The 13,635-nt window shown below is 44.2% G+C and overlaps 1 protein-coding gene across 2 annotated transcripts in view; it reads right to left on the reverse strand.

The window, feature by feature from the left end:
• The window catches only part of lrrc40 (leucine rich repeat containing 40), a 54,174-nt gene extending 42,353 nt beyond the window's left edge, over positions 1-11,821 (reverse strand). For both annotated transcript variants that reach the window (XM_033028485.1, XM_033028484.1), the window contains exons 1-5: positions 11,549-11,821; positions 8,327-8,508; positions 7,205-7,278; positions 5,869-5,998; positions 4,654-4,777 (exon numbers count right to left, since the gene is read on the reverse strand). In XM_033028485.1, coding sequence (XP_032884376.1) covers positions 4,654-4,777; positions 5,869-5,998; positions 7,205-7,278; positions 8,327-8,508; positions 11,549-11,693 — 655 coding nt within the window. In that variant the 5' untranslated portion in view covers positions 11,694-11,821. The remainder of the gene's footprint in view (positions 1-4,653; positions 4,778-5,868; positions 5,999-7,204; positions 7,279-8,326; positions 8,509-11,548) is intronic.
• Positions 11,822-13,635: the final 1,814 nt, after the last annotated feature.

Raw genomic sequence — 13,635 nt, forward strand, 5'->3', positions numbered from 1 at the left:
CCTACACATCCTCTGTTCTGGACTCGTTTCTAAACTCCACCATCAATAGTGTCACCTCCCTCAAACAGTTGACCATATTCCCGAATCAGAAGCCATGGATGAACAGCGAGGTCAGGCTACTGCTGAAAGCACGGGACACCGCTTTCAGGTCAGGCGATGCTCGAGCCTACAGTTCAGCCAGGGCTAACCTGAAGAGGGGCATCAAGAAGGCCAAGCACTGCCATAAGCTCAGGATTGAGGAGCACTTCAACAACAACTCCGACCCCCGACGCATGTGGCAAGGCATCCAGGCCATCACGGACTACAGACACTCCAACACCACCCCCACATCCAGCGACGCCTCCTTCCTTGAGGAGCTTAATCACTTCTATGGCCGCTTCGACAGGGACAATCTAGAGACAGCCATCAAGGCTGTGCTACCTGCCGATCACCAACCCCTCACACTCACCCCCTACGATGTATACGTGGCACTGAGTAGGACTAATGCACGTAAAGCTGCTGGCCCTGACGGCATCCCCGGGCGCGTGCTCAGGGCCTGTGCTGCGCAGCTGACAGACGTCTGGACTGACATCTTCAACCTGTCACTTGCCCAAGCAGTTGTTCCCACGTGCCTTAAAACCACCTCCATCGTGCCAGTGCCAAAACACTCCACTGCGGCAAGCCTCAACGACTTCCGCCCAGTTGCACTTACCCCCATCATCACCAAGTGCTTCGAGAGGCTGGTCCTGGCACACCTCAAAAGCTGCCTACCCCCCCACACTGGATCCCTATCAGTTTGCCTACCGCAAGAACAGGAGTACGGAGGATGCCATCTCAACGGCACTTCACTCCGCCCTCTCCCACCTCGACAACAGAGACACTTACGTAAGAATGCTGTTCATCGATTACAGCTCAGCATTCAACACCATTATACCATCAAAACTGATCACCAAACTCGGTAACCTGGGCATCGACCCCTCCCTCTGCAACTGGATACTGGACTTTGAACCAACAGACCCCAGTCTGTTAGGTTAGACAAGCACACCTCTTCAACCCTCACCCTGAACACCGCGTTCCACAGGGCTGTGTGCTGAGTCCCCTCCTCTACTCTCTCTTCACCTATGACTGCACACCTGTACATGGTACTAACACCATCATCAAGTATGTAGATGTTACAACAGTGATTGGTCTCATCAGCAACAACGATGAGTCGGCCTACAGGGAGGAGGTCCAGCACTTAGCAGCATGGTGTGCTGACAACAACCTGCCCCTTAACTCCAAGAAGACCAAGGAGCTCATTGTAGACTTCAGGAAGTCCAGGGGCGGCATGCACACCCCCATCCACATTAACGGGACGGAGGTGGAACGTGTTTCTAGCTTCAGGTTCCTGGGAGTCAACATCTCCGATGACCTCTCTTTGACCCACAATACCTCAACTCTGATCAAGAAGGCTCACCAGCGTCTCTTCTTCCTGAGGAGACTGAAGAAGGTCCATCTGTCTCCTCAGATCCTGGTGAACTTCTACCGCTGCACCATCGAGAGCATCCTTACCAACTGCATCACAGTATGGTATGGCAACTGTCTCCGGAGTCTGAAGAAGGGTTTCGGCCCGAAACGTCGCCTATTTCCTTCGCTCCATAGATGCTGCTGCACCCGCTGAGTTCCTCCAGCAATTTTGTGTACCTTATGGTATGGCAACTGCTCTGTCTCCGACCGGAAGGCATTGCAGAGGGTGGTGAAAATTGCCCAACGCATCATCGGTTCCTCGCTCCCCTCCATTGAGTCTGTCCAAAGCAAGCGTTGTCTGCGGAGGGCGCTCAGCATCGCCAAGGACTGCTCTCACCCCAACCATGGACTGTTTACCCTCCTACCATCCGGGAGGCGCTACAGGTCTCTCCGTTGCCGAACCAGCAGGTCCAGGAACAGCTTCTTCCCGGCAGCTGTCACTCTACTCAACAACGTACCTCGGTGACTGCCAATCACCCCCCCCCCCCCCCCAGGACACTTATTATTATTTATTCAAATCATTTGCTATGTCGCTCTTCCAGGGAGATGCTAAATGCATTTTGTTGTCTCTGTACTGTACACTGACAATGACAATTAAAATTGAATCTGAATCTGAATCTGAATCTGGTGACGTATGGTGTCCTGCAGGTGATGCCCGGTTAGGGTTAGGTTATGACTGTTAGGTAAAGATGTCTCTAGGTTGTTAGGTAAAGATCAGTTTTATTTACAGATGTATTGGTACGCTTCCAGATCCAATCACCGTCTCTAACTTTTCACAGGGATGGATTCAGTGAGTGTAGACTGAACTCCCCTCTTCCCCCCTCCCACCCCTCATTCTCCACCCACCTACCCTTCTCCCCTCTCCCCCCCTTCTTCCCTTCCCCCCCCCCCCCACTCCACTCCCCCCTCCCCTCACATCCCCTTCTACCCCCCCTTTCTCCCATTCTCCAACTCCCCCCCCACTTTCCCTGACGCCCCCATTTGTGGACCCACCGATCCACCGCACACTATCCCACACACACTAGGGACAATTTATAGAAACCTGTGTGCCTTTGGAGCACGGGAAGAAACCCTAACCTTAACCCTGGTATAAGTATAAATTGTCCCTAGCGTGTGTGGGATAGTGTGCGTGGGATCGCTGGTCACTACGGACTCGGTGGACTGAAGGGCACTGTATCTCTGAACTAAATGTGACACAGGGACCCTAGGGGTTGGACTCGAACCCCCAATGTTCTGCTTACTCCTCATGGGAACCAAACTGTTGGCCACGAGTTGTCCCAGAGGCAGATCTCTCTTCCAATGGTCTCTCCAAACCCCCAGAGGCAGCGGGCTTTTCAACTAGGTGCAGGCAATGTTGTCAATGTACCAGTGCCATCCACCTGCTCCGGCCACTGAGTCTAAATACCTACCACACATTTTGAAGCAAGGCGAGGGGGCTGGGGGGCTGGGGGGGGGAAGGAGATGGGGGGTGTTGTTCCCAAAGTCTGCATTTATCCCATAGTTAATGTTACTAAAACAGATGATGTGGCCTTTGTGTAGTACTATTAGTGGGATTTAGCTGTCACAGGCTGGGACCACAAATGGGGGGGGGGGGGGGGCATCGGGAGGGGAGGGGGGGGGGGTTGGAGAATGGGAGGGAGAGGGGGAGAAGGGGATGTGAGGGGAGGGTGGAGTGGAGAAGGGAGAGAAGAGTGGAGCAGGGAGAAGGGAGGAAGAGGGATGAAGGGAAGAAGGGGGGAGAGGGGAAGGTGGGATGGGGGGTGGGGGAGAGAGGGGAATTCAGTCTACACTCACTGAATCCATGTGAAACGTTAGAGACGGTGATTGGATCTGGAAACGGACCAACACATCTGTAAATAAAACTGAACGACTCAGACATCTTTTCATTTGCACAATTGATTTATTGTATTAATTTTTAATATATTAATGTTTAAAATCCATGCATTGAAGGAAGAATATTTTACAGCCCATCTGTGGTCCCTAACCCTAATGGGGCGTCACCCGCAGGACTGCATACGTCAGCGTGTGTCAGGGCGCACGACATGAGACAGCCAGATGTCGCCCCTGGGTTTTGAACATTCCAAAATCCAGGGGCGACAGGGAGACACGACGCGTCACGACCCGACCACGATGCGTCACGACCAGACCACGACGCGACAACCTCTTTTCAGGCTGTCGTCGAAAATGGCGCCCAAGTGGGACAGGCCCTTAAATCTTCCATTGGCTTTCAAAGTTGGACACATCAAGCAACCAATTAGCTTCCTGATCTTCCCACCATGACCTCTGCCACCCTCACCACTCACTCGGACTCCTGAGCTAAACAGGGATGAACAAGAGGATAAGATGGAAAGAAAGATGTAGAGATATGGAGGATTTAAAGAAAAGGGCAAGACTGGAAGGAAGGAAGATATAGGCAAGGCCTAATCTCCGCAGGGAAGGACTGTTTTGATATGAAGTGGGCCTCAGTTTGATTCATCCTTGTTTGTGGCCACGAACACTTTCATCCCTCTTTCCTCTTTTATCACTCCATTTCAGTGTTTTCCTTTTGCATTATTCAAAGCTTGTGACATGCCTTTATTGTTGAACACACTGGTCCTAGTCTCTCCCACTAGAGGGAATAGCCTCAGAATTAATGGAAATACCTTTGGAAAGGAGATGAGGAATTTCTTTGGTCAGAGGGTGGCGAATCTGTGGAATTTATTGCCACAGACATCTGTGGAGGTCGTCATTGGGTATTTTTAAGGCGGAGATTGACAGATTCCTGATTCGTAAGGGTGTCAAGGGTTATGTGGAGAAGGCAGGAGAATGGGGTTGAGAGGGAAAGATAGATCCGCCAGATAGAATGGCGTAGTCGACTCAATGGGCCAGATGGCTTAATTCTGCTCCTATGTCTTATGAAATTCTGAGCCAATAGCTTCAGAGTTTGAATTTTTAAACAGTGCGTTTAATACCACAATTTAGACACAGTACGTAATATTGCAGGTTTTAAGATTTTTGTTGTGGTGATTTACAAGTCTTATCACAGAATTTGGGAACGTTGTTGATTTTCATGTGACACTATTATCTATACCTACCTATTTGCTAACATATATTACAATATAAAAAGGTCAAAAGATAGCTTCAATATGGAAAATTAATACAAAATAAAATTTGTATTTTCCAACTTACTTGTCATTTTGCTGATGTCTGGGGGTATGCTCTTCAGTTTGTTAGCAGCCAGATTGAATCGCAGAAGAACTGTCAGCTCGCCGAGCGAGCTTGGAATTGTTGAAAGTCGGTTATTGGATAAATCCTGTCAAGATACTTAATCAATACTCCCACTGCCATCACACAGCGGATTTTCAAATAACAGTCTTAGGATGTGGAGAGGAGAACATCCTTAAAGCAAATTGGTATGAAAATCCAAACATTTTGCATGCAACTTTGATTTCATTTCAGAGATTGGAGTCGTTTATCTTTAAAAGATGCTTATTCACTTTATAGATATAACCACATATTTAGTTTTAAATTATGCAAAAGTAAATTATATGAAATTGTGACATATTGACAGGATAAGTAATTAAGGTAGAGAGACCAGGACTACAAAAAAGCCAACATGGAGACTCGGGTATTTTAAGGTGCCAAGTGTTTGCAGTTTTACTTAACAGGAGCATCTTGGAATCACCCAGTGAAATGTTGAAACAATGAGACAGATTTTATTTGGTATAGGTGTCCAAAGTTCATTCGTATTGTGCAAAATCTATTTATACAATATAATTTTAAATGGTAAAGCATGAAGGGCTAAAATTGCTTTATTATTTCATTTGGCCCATGTTTGAACAAAAGCTCCAAACAAGGGTCTCAACCCAAAATGTCATACTCCTTTTCTTCAGAGATGCTGTCTGACCTGCTGAGTTACTCCAGCTTTTTGTATCTAAAGCTCTGACAAGATCTGTTGCCGTAGCCCTGGTGAAACCCAAACTGGACACTTGCGAACAGTAATGTGTAAGTGTCAAAAAATTAAAAATCCAAACTGTGGAAACATGAAAAAGAAAGAAAAATGCTGGAAGCAGTAAGCACGTCAGATGGAAACTGAGAGAAATATTGCTCGATGGCGACCTTTGGTCAGGAAGTGAGTACTACTTGTTAACATGATAGACATCTTGCAATGGAGTGCTAATGCAGTGCTGGTAATGCTGGTTGAGTGGTAATTAACTAGATTTGATTTGTCCTGCTTTCTGCATCAACAAGTAAAAAGAAATGTAATGTAAATGTAAAAAAATGTAAACTAAGAGCAAAAGGGATTATTAAAGAGAAAAGTGATTGGTTAATATTTTGTGTTTTGGCAAAATGTAAGATTAGTATTTGAGACATTTTAAGCAACTGTTATAATAATTAACATACCAGGTCTTCTAAATGAACAAGTTGACCGATATCATCTGGAATGTACTCCAGTCCATTATGCTGTAGTTGGAGATTTTTCAAGGACCTTAAATTCCAAAGTTCATCTGGTAATTCCTTAAGTTTATTGTGGCTAAGAGTTGAAAGAATATGCATATATTCATATGTTTACATTTTCTGAAAGCAATGAAGGCAATATATTCTCCTCTCCCCTACCTACCCCCTCCTATCCCTCTACCCCCCCCCCCCCCTACTCACCTCCCCTATCCCCCCCACTATCACACCTCACCTCCCCCTCTGCCCTCCCCCTATTCCCCACTCCCCCCCCCTTGCTCTTCCTCTTTTCCCCCTCCACCCCACTCGCCCTCCTCACCTCCTCCCTCTTCTTTTCCCTCTCCTCCTACCCTCCCCCAATCCCTCCCTCATCTCTCCGTTCCCCTACCCTGTCACTCCCCCCTCCCTCCATAACTCCCCTCCTCTCCCTCTGTCCCCTCTCCTCCTACACTCTCCCTCCCCAGGATCTCGAGTTTTTTATAATTACTATTTTTTATGGCATTTGTAGAAAAAGTTTCCCATATTTTTCATTCCTTTGAAATAATAAAGCATTCACAGATAATCCTGCAGAATTAAATTTTAATAAGAACTGTTTGACATGTAGGACTTAAAGCTTCAAAACCAACATATTACTTCATTCATATTTTATTAGTCAATATGCTGCAGCATACAATCATAAAGACAGGAAAACTCCAATAATCAGGCATATTTACAATGTTGGTGGAACTGAATTGATAGGTTTTCTAGATTATTGAATGTTACTTCTATTAAAACTATACACTCTTAATTAACTTTTTAAAAATATGTTACACAGCAGTAGAATAAGTTTTCCAAGCAGGTGATCTTAAAGGGAGAGTAGGGACCGGGATTTGTTAATTTAAAAATAGCACAGGCACAGGGTTCCATTGAGTTTAAAAGGATTAAGGGAAATATGCCCCAAGCCAGATGCTGAACCATCAGAATTACCGAATAATGGGATTGCAGATTATTCTAATTTTACTCCACACATGGTTCTGCTGTGTGTGTTTCTATCGGACAAGATAGGAATGTTGAGTTAGAGAACACCAGCCGTAAATGCAATTTATCACTATCATAAGAAAGATAAACAGTATTGAAACATGAATGAGGGCAGGCCTTTCAGTCTTAATCATCATCGTCTGTACTTGAAACTGCTTATATTCTTGCCTAATGCCATTTTAATCTTACTTAATATTAATTCAACTTTATTATTTTGTAATATTTTAAACTCATCTATATATAAACATGAATGTACTCAAGGCAGTACCTGAGAATGAGCTTCTGGAGATTCACCAACTGCCCAATTGCACGAGGAAGAGCAGTCAACTGATTATCATGGACCTGAAACCAATTTTAATAAAATCAATATCTTGACCAATAGATTAATATCCATTGTAAAGTGCACAATTCTATTGAATGCTATTGTTGCATAATAAATTTCAGTCACAGATCTTATTTTTTTTAATACATATGTTTGGGGGATAATATTTTTCCTCAATGCCTTGATTAGCCAATGTCATATATCTGTAAAGTGATAAATATATATACTGATTAATGATATTACTTTCAAAGCAGTTCTCATTTCAAAAGAAACTTTGACCTTAAAGGCAATTTAAAAATAATTTGAAACTACAAAGTGAAGGATTTTAGTGACTTTTTCTCAGGCATATCACAGAATCATTAACCAGCACATTAATAATTACGTTGAAATAAAAGATAGAGACAGTCAAAGATTTCAATTATATGTACTTAATTACCTTGAGGCTGAGTACTAATTAATTATTCCTTCTCCCAGAAGTACAGGGATTTGTGCTTTACATTGAAAAAATGTATCCTCAGTCCAAAAATGTGTCCTCTCAAAAGCAGTAAATGAACCACTTATTTGTTGAACAGGTATTTATTGTATAACTGACATTTTTTTTTAAACTATTCAGTTATTAAGGATTACAATTTATATTAGACAGTAATATTTCAGTATTTTTGTTTTGCTAAAAAAACTTCTTTCATAGTAAATCTCAAAAAAGCTCACATCCATTCAGAGCTGAACCGTTGTTCTGTCTAACCGACCATCTTCCTTGATTGTTACAGCTATCTTCTAGCAGATTGTCTGGAAAATCTATCTGAAGAAAGCTTCCTATTCTTCATGATTCAAGCAGATAGTTTATCAAACTAAAAATGGGATTAATCAGTAAATGTTTATCCATGCCCAATCACAATTGATGTCTTAAATATCGTAATAAATTCAAATTGAAAAAAAGCCTAAAAATAGCAATTAACGTAGAACTTATTTGAATAATAGTTATATAATTATATTGTATTATTCCCAATTACAATTTAATGCAGATGTATTAAACTAGTTTTCAAAAGATTATTACAAATACATATTTACATCAAGTACTGTGAGAGCTGGGAGGAGCTGAAGATCATCTGATAAGGACTCTAGTTTGTTGGAAGCCAAGATAAGTTTACTTAGGTCTGTCTGATCCCACCATCGATCACTTGCGTTAAACGAGACATTCAAATGACAATCCTCTGGTGGGTCCAGATTTATCCGCCATACACTCTGGGGTACTGCATTAAAATAAATAATTTAGTAAGCAACAATTACAATTGAACCCAATTCACAGCATTTAATAAAATGATCTATTTTCCTTAATAAGGCATCTTAACAGTGATCGTATGACAAAATAAAACTTTACATTTAATATTTTCTTTATACTGATTTGCAATTGCAAGAGCACAAAATTAGAAACAGTGAGGGAAATAAACGAATAATACATCATTCAAGCAAGGTGGAAAATAAGACCATAATTTAGATATACGAAATGCATGACAGCAATATTATTGCCGTAAAATCTACACGGAACAGTACAGCACGGAACGGGTCTTGGCCCCTCAATGTCTGCGCCGACCACTACGCCAATTTAAACTGTTGATCTGCCTGCATATGGTCTATAATTCCCCATTCCCTGACCATTCATGTACTATCGAAATGCGTCTTCAGCATTGCAATCATATCTGCTTTCAACATTCCTCCAGAAAGCTGTTGCATTCACCTAATGCACCTCCTTTAAACATTCCATCTCTGCTTAAATATATGCCGCCTCGTATTTGACATTTTCACCCTGGAGAAATACTCTGATGATCTATGCTATTTATGCTTCTCACTATTTTATGCTTCTATTAAGTTGCCCATAGCCTTCAGCACTCCAGAGAAAATATAAGATTGTTAAACCTTCTCTTTTCGTGAATCCAGGCAACATCTTGGAAACTTTTCAGCATCCTCTCCAAAGCCTCCACATCCTCCCTGTAATACAGCAACCAGAACTGCACACAACACTCCAAAAGTGGCCAAACCAACGTTTTATATGGCTGTAACACTACTTCCTGATTTTTGTGCTCATTGACCTGAAAGGCGCTCCCGTGTGAGCGGCATGGGTCCCGGCTGGAAGGCTCTCCCGTGGGGGCTGCCCGGTGCGGGGCTGAGAAGCTGCCGTGTGGGTGGCCTGGCTACCGGCTGGAAGGCGCTCCGGTGAGGGCGGACCGGCTCCCGGCTGGAAGGCGCTCCCGTGGGGGCAGCCCGGTGCGGGGCTGAGACGCTGCCGTGTGGGCGGCCCGGTGCGGAGACGGTGCTCCGGCGGCTGAGGCGGCGTTCTGGCGACGGCGACCTGGATCCGGGGCTCGGCCGCGGGCCAGCGGATGACAACGTCGGGAGCTCGCAGGTCACAGGCTGGTGCCTGTTTTCCGGAGCTCCCGTTGCAACAGCTGCGTCCGCTGGACTGGAGGGCGGCAGCTTCGACCACCCCCGGGCCGCGGAGCTTGAACCGCGGGACTGATACCATCGCCCGGTGGAGTATCGCCTCGGCGCAGAGGGAGAAGAGGAGGGAAGAGACAGTAACTCTAAGACTTTTGCCTCCATCACAGTGAGGAGGTGTTTGGTGAACTCACTGTGGTGGATGTTAATTTGTGTTTATTGTGTGTTGTTATTATTACATGTATGGCTGCAGGCAACAGCATTTCGTTCAGACCGAAAGGTCTGAATGACAATAAAGGAAATCTATCTATCTATGATGAAGGCAAGCATGCCCAACGCCTTCTGGATCACCCAATCTACTTGCATTGTTACTTTCAGAGGGCTATACAATTGCACCCCAAGATCCTTCTTTATATTAATGTTCATAAGAGTCCTGTCATTTTCTGGCTACATTCCTCTCAGATCTGTTTGACCAGCAAAAGGGATCATCCAGGAAGGCTCTGGAACCAACCATGCTGTAAAATCAGTGGTGGACCTGTATCTCACTTTTTAGAGAGCCTGGCGACTGGAGGCCCCGTCTTGTTCTAAACCTATCCTATCCATGTACCTGCCCTAATGTATTTTAAACATTTTGATAGTATCTGCCTCAGTATCGGCCCTAATGAGTGCCCCCCCACCCAACCCCTTTGGACAGTCTCCCTCAGATGGTCACGTCAATCAATTCAGCTTGTTTATTTATGTATTGTATTTATTTACCTTTCTTGTACATCAGTGGAGCTGCACACTAAATCTCGTTGCACTGACGTGCAATGACAATAAAATATATATTATTATTATTATTATTAACTGCCTCCTCTGGCAGCTCATTCCATATACCCACAACCCTTTTTGTAAAAAAGTTGCCCCTCAGGTTATTGTTAAATATTTTCCCCCCTCACCTGATTAAATGCAAGTTTCATGAGAAAGATACTTAAATACTCTCATTGATTGGCACTTGGGTAAGGCAAATAGATATGGCAAGATTTCATGCATGGAGTATAAACTAGTTAATTACCTGCTCAACTATAATACAACCCAACACTATGTCTTTATCAGCAAACATTACTAGTTCTAAACTTACGATTTAACAGTCATTGAAACAACAGCTGAAAATGACTTTGTTCACACTACCTTACATCACGACGTAGTCGCATTTCAAGGCCCTATCCATCTCATGCGTTTATATCCTACCAAAGACAGTAATTTACCGAGTATACAAGTGCCTTTAATCTACTAACATTACTAGACCATCAGAGGGCGGTGGAGGCAGGTTCTCTGGATGCTTTCAAGAGAAATCTAGATAGGGCTCTTAAAAATAGCGGAGTCAGGGGATATGGGGAGAAGGCAGGAACGGGGTACTGATTGGGGATGATCAGCCATGATCACATTGAATGGCAGTGCTGGCTCGAAGGGCCGCATGGCCTACTCCTGCACCTATTACATCCAAACCTGACATTACCGATAAATATCTATCCCCAGTTACTTTTAAGATGTGGCCGCTGGTTGAAAAATTCAAGTTTGCTTATGTTTTCTCTTCTGTAGACCGGAGACAGAGGGCTCCACTAAACGGTTCTGGGGAAATCGAACAGAACAATCCAGGAATCATTTCATAACCTTCTGTGCACTTACTCACAAACTTACTACATATAAATATTTAGAGTTACCAACATTGTGTTATGTGTACGCAAATATTTAGCAAAGTAATGTTTCCCTCTTAAGCAGGATCTTATTCATATTTTCTTTCCAGAGGATTTTTCAGCACCTTGCATTCCAGTTACTTACACGACCGAATACACTCACAAGCTGCGCCCTACCTACCTTCACTCAACTCTCGGTTGGAAAGGTTCAGCTGACCACTTTTCCTTGCCGCTTTAATGAAAGCCGCAAACATAGGCGACTCTTTCCCTGGAGGTTGAAATCCTGCTTTGTAATTTGCGAACCTACTTCCTCCCTTCCGGGACATGGCTACAGGAACAAAATTCTACAGAAACAAAACACAACAGCAGCAAAATACAACAGGCCACCGCCGCCTTCTCCGGGAAGGCCGCGCCTCTCACGGTGCGCATGCGCGCTGAGCGCTGCCCATAAAGCCAACTGGAGGTACACAAAATTGCTGGAGAAACTCAGCGGGTGCAGCAGCATCTATGGAGCGAAGGAAATAGGCGACGTTTCGGGCCGAAACCCTTCTTCAGACGGAGAAGCGTCCCCCACCAATGTTTTCCCCATGAATGTTGCCCGACCTACTGAGTTTGTCTTTCCCTCCCAGAAAAGTTTCTGAGTGAAAACAATATTGCCTTTCTTCACAGACACTGCCCAATCTGCAGTGAATTTCAACCATTTTCAAATTTCAGGTCACTTACTTTGTGGGAGTAACTGAACTTTCTTGGACATCCCTTATTGCCCTGGAGAAGGTGATAATAAACCATCTTCTTGAACTTCTGTAGTCCTTGTGAAGATATTCCAAAAGTGCTATTAGGAAGGAAGTTCTCGGATTTAGATCCAATGAAGACTAGTGATACATTTCCAAATCAGGATGCATCAGGGGAACTGCCCTGTCCTTGTTGGTGATAGAGGTTCCTGGTTTTGGGAGATAGTATCAGGGAGTCTGGATAATGAACTGCAGTACATTTTGTAAATGACACACACTAGCAAGTTTCTTTAGAGTTGTTGGAGCAGTACATAACCAGGCAAGTGGAGAGTACTTGTGTAGGTAGGAATTGCAAATGCTGGTTTAAACCGAAGATAGACAAAAAGCTGGAGTAACTCAGTGGGACAAGCAGCATCTCTGGAGAGAAGGAATGGGTGACGTTTCAGGTCGAGACTTCTTCAGAGGGAGTTCTTCTTCATATTCCTAACATAACTTGTAGATGGCCAAAACTTATGAGTTATATATCACAATATACCCAGACTCTGACCTGCTTCATTTCCCCCCCTCTCCCTGCCCTGTAGTTTCTTTCAGTAATCAAGCAATGGATAATAGAGGCCCAAGAGAATGTAGAAGGATGGAGCAAAAAATAAACTGTTGATAGATCTTAGCAGGCCAGAAGAATGGTTAAAGTTTTAGGTCCGGACTACAGCATCTGCAGTCTCTTGTTTCTCTATTTCTTTGTTCCACTGGAAAGTCTCGACAAGGTAGGTACCTACATAGAAGATCCCTCCTTTCTTCGAGGATAGTTCCTTTCTCTGCTTCCGCTGTTCTTAAAACAACATTCTTACTAAGACAATACAGGTTCCCGACCCAAAACGTTGACCATCCTTTTGCCTCCACAGATGCACCACAGACATGATTTGTCTTGGACATGGGTCGAAAGGGGCTAGACCAGGAGGAATAAAACAGAACCAGGGGATTTGGAGAAATAATGGGTCTACCAGCTCGATCTTGCTTGTAGATTTTGAGAAGGAGACAGAAAATGGCTTCTGGAATAAGGATGATTTGTTCATTGACTGAATGCAATAACCATTCATTTTATTTCAAAGCTGTTCTAATAAACAAACGTTAACGAACGTTCTAATGGGAAAGGAGGATCCAGACTAGAAACGTCGTCTGACCCAAAGACTATAGAGCGGAGCTCCTCTAGTATCTTTGGTCTGACCATTCCTTTCTCAGATGCTACCTGACCCGCTGAGTTATCCCAGCATTTTTTGTGTTTTGTATAACATTCAAATGCGTCCCTGAGCGTGACATGCTCATTCCGCTAATCCAACACGTGTCTATTAATTTAAAATAAAGAACCACAGCTTTTCGAGAGTTTGAATTGAAGTAAAACTATGTCGTGACATAGTCTGTCAGAGGGAGGGAGAGAGAGAGAGTGAGTGGCACAGCAAAGCTGGCGCCATTTCCATGGCTGGCATTATGCAGGGGCTCAGGTGATTGGGGAGGGCTCGGCTGATGGGGGTGCGTGGTG

This window comes from Amblyraja radiata, chromosome 10 (genome assembly GCF_010909765.2).
Source record: "Amblyraja radiata isolate CabotCenter1 chromosome 10, sAmbRad1.1.pri, whole genome shotgun sequence".
NCBI lineage: Eukaryota > Metazoa > Chordata > Chondrichthyes > Rajiformes > Rajidae > Amblyraja > Amblyraja radiata.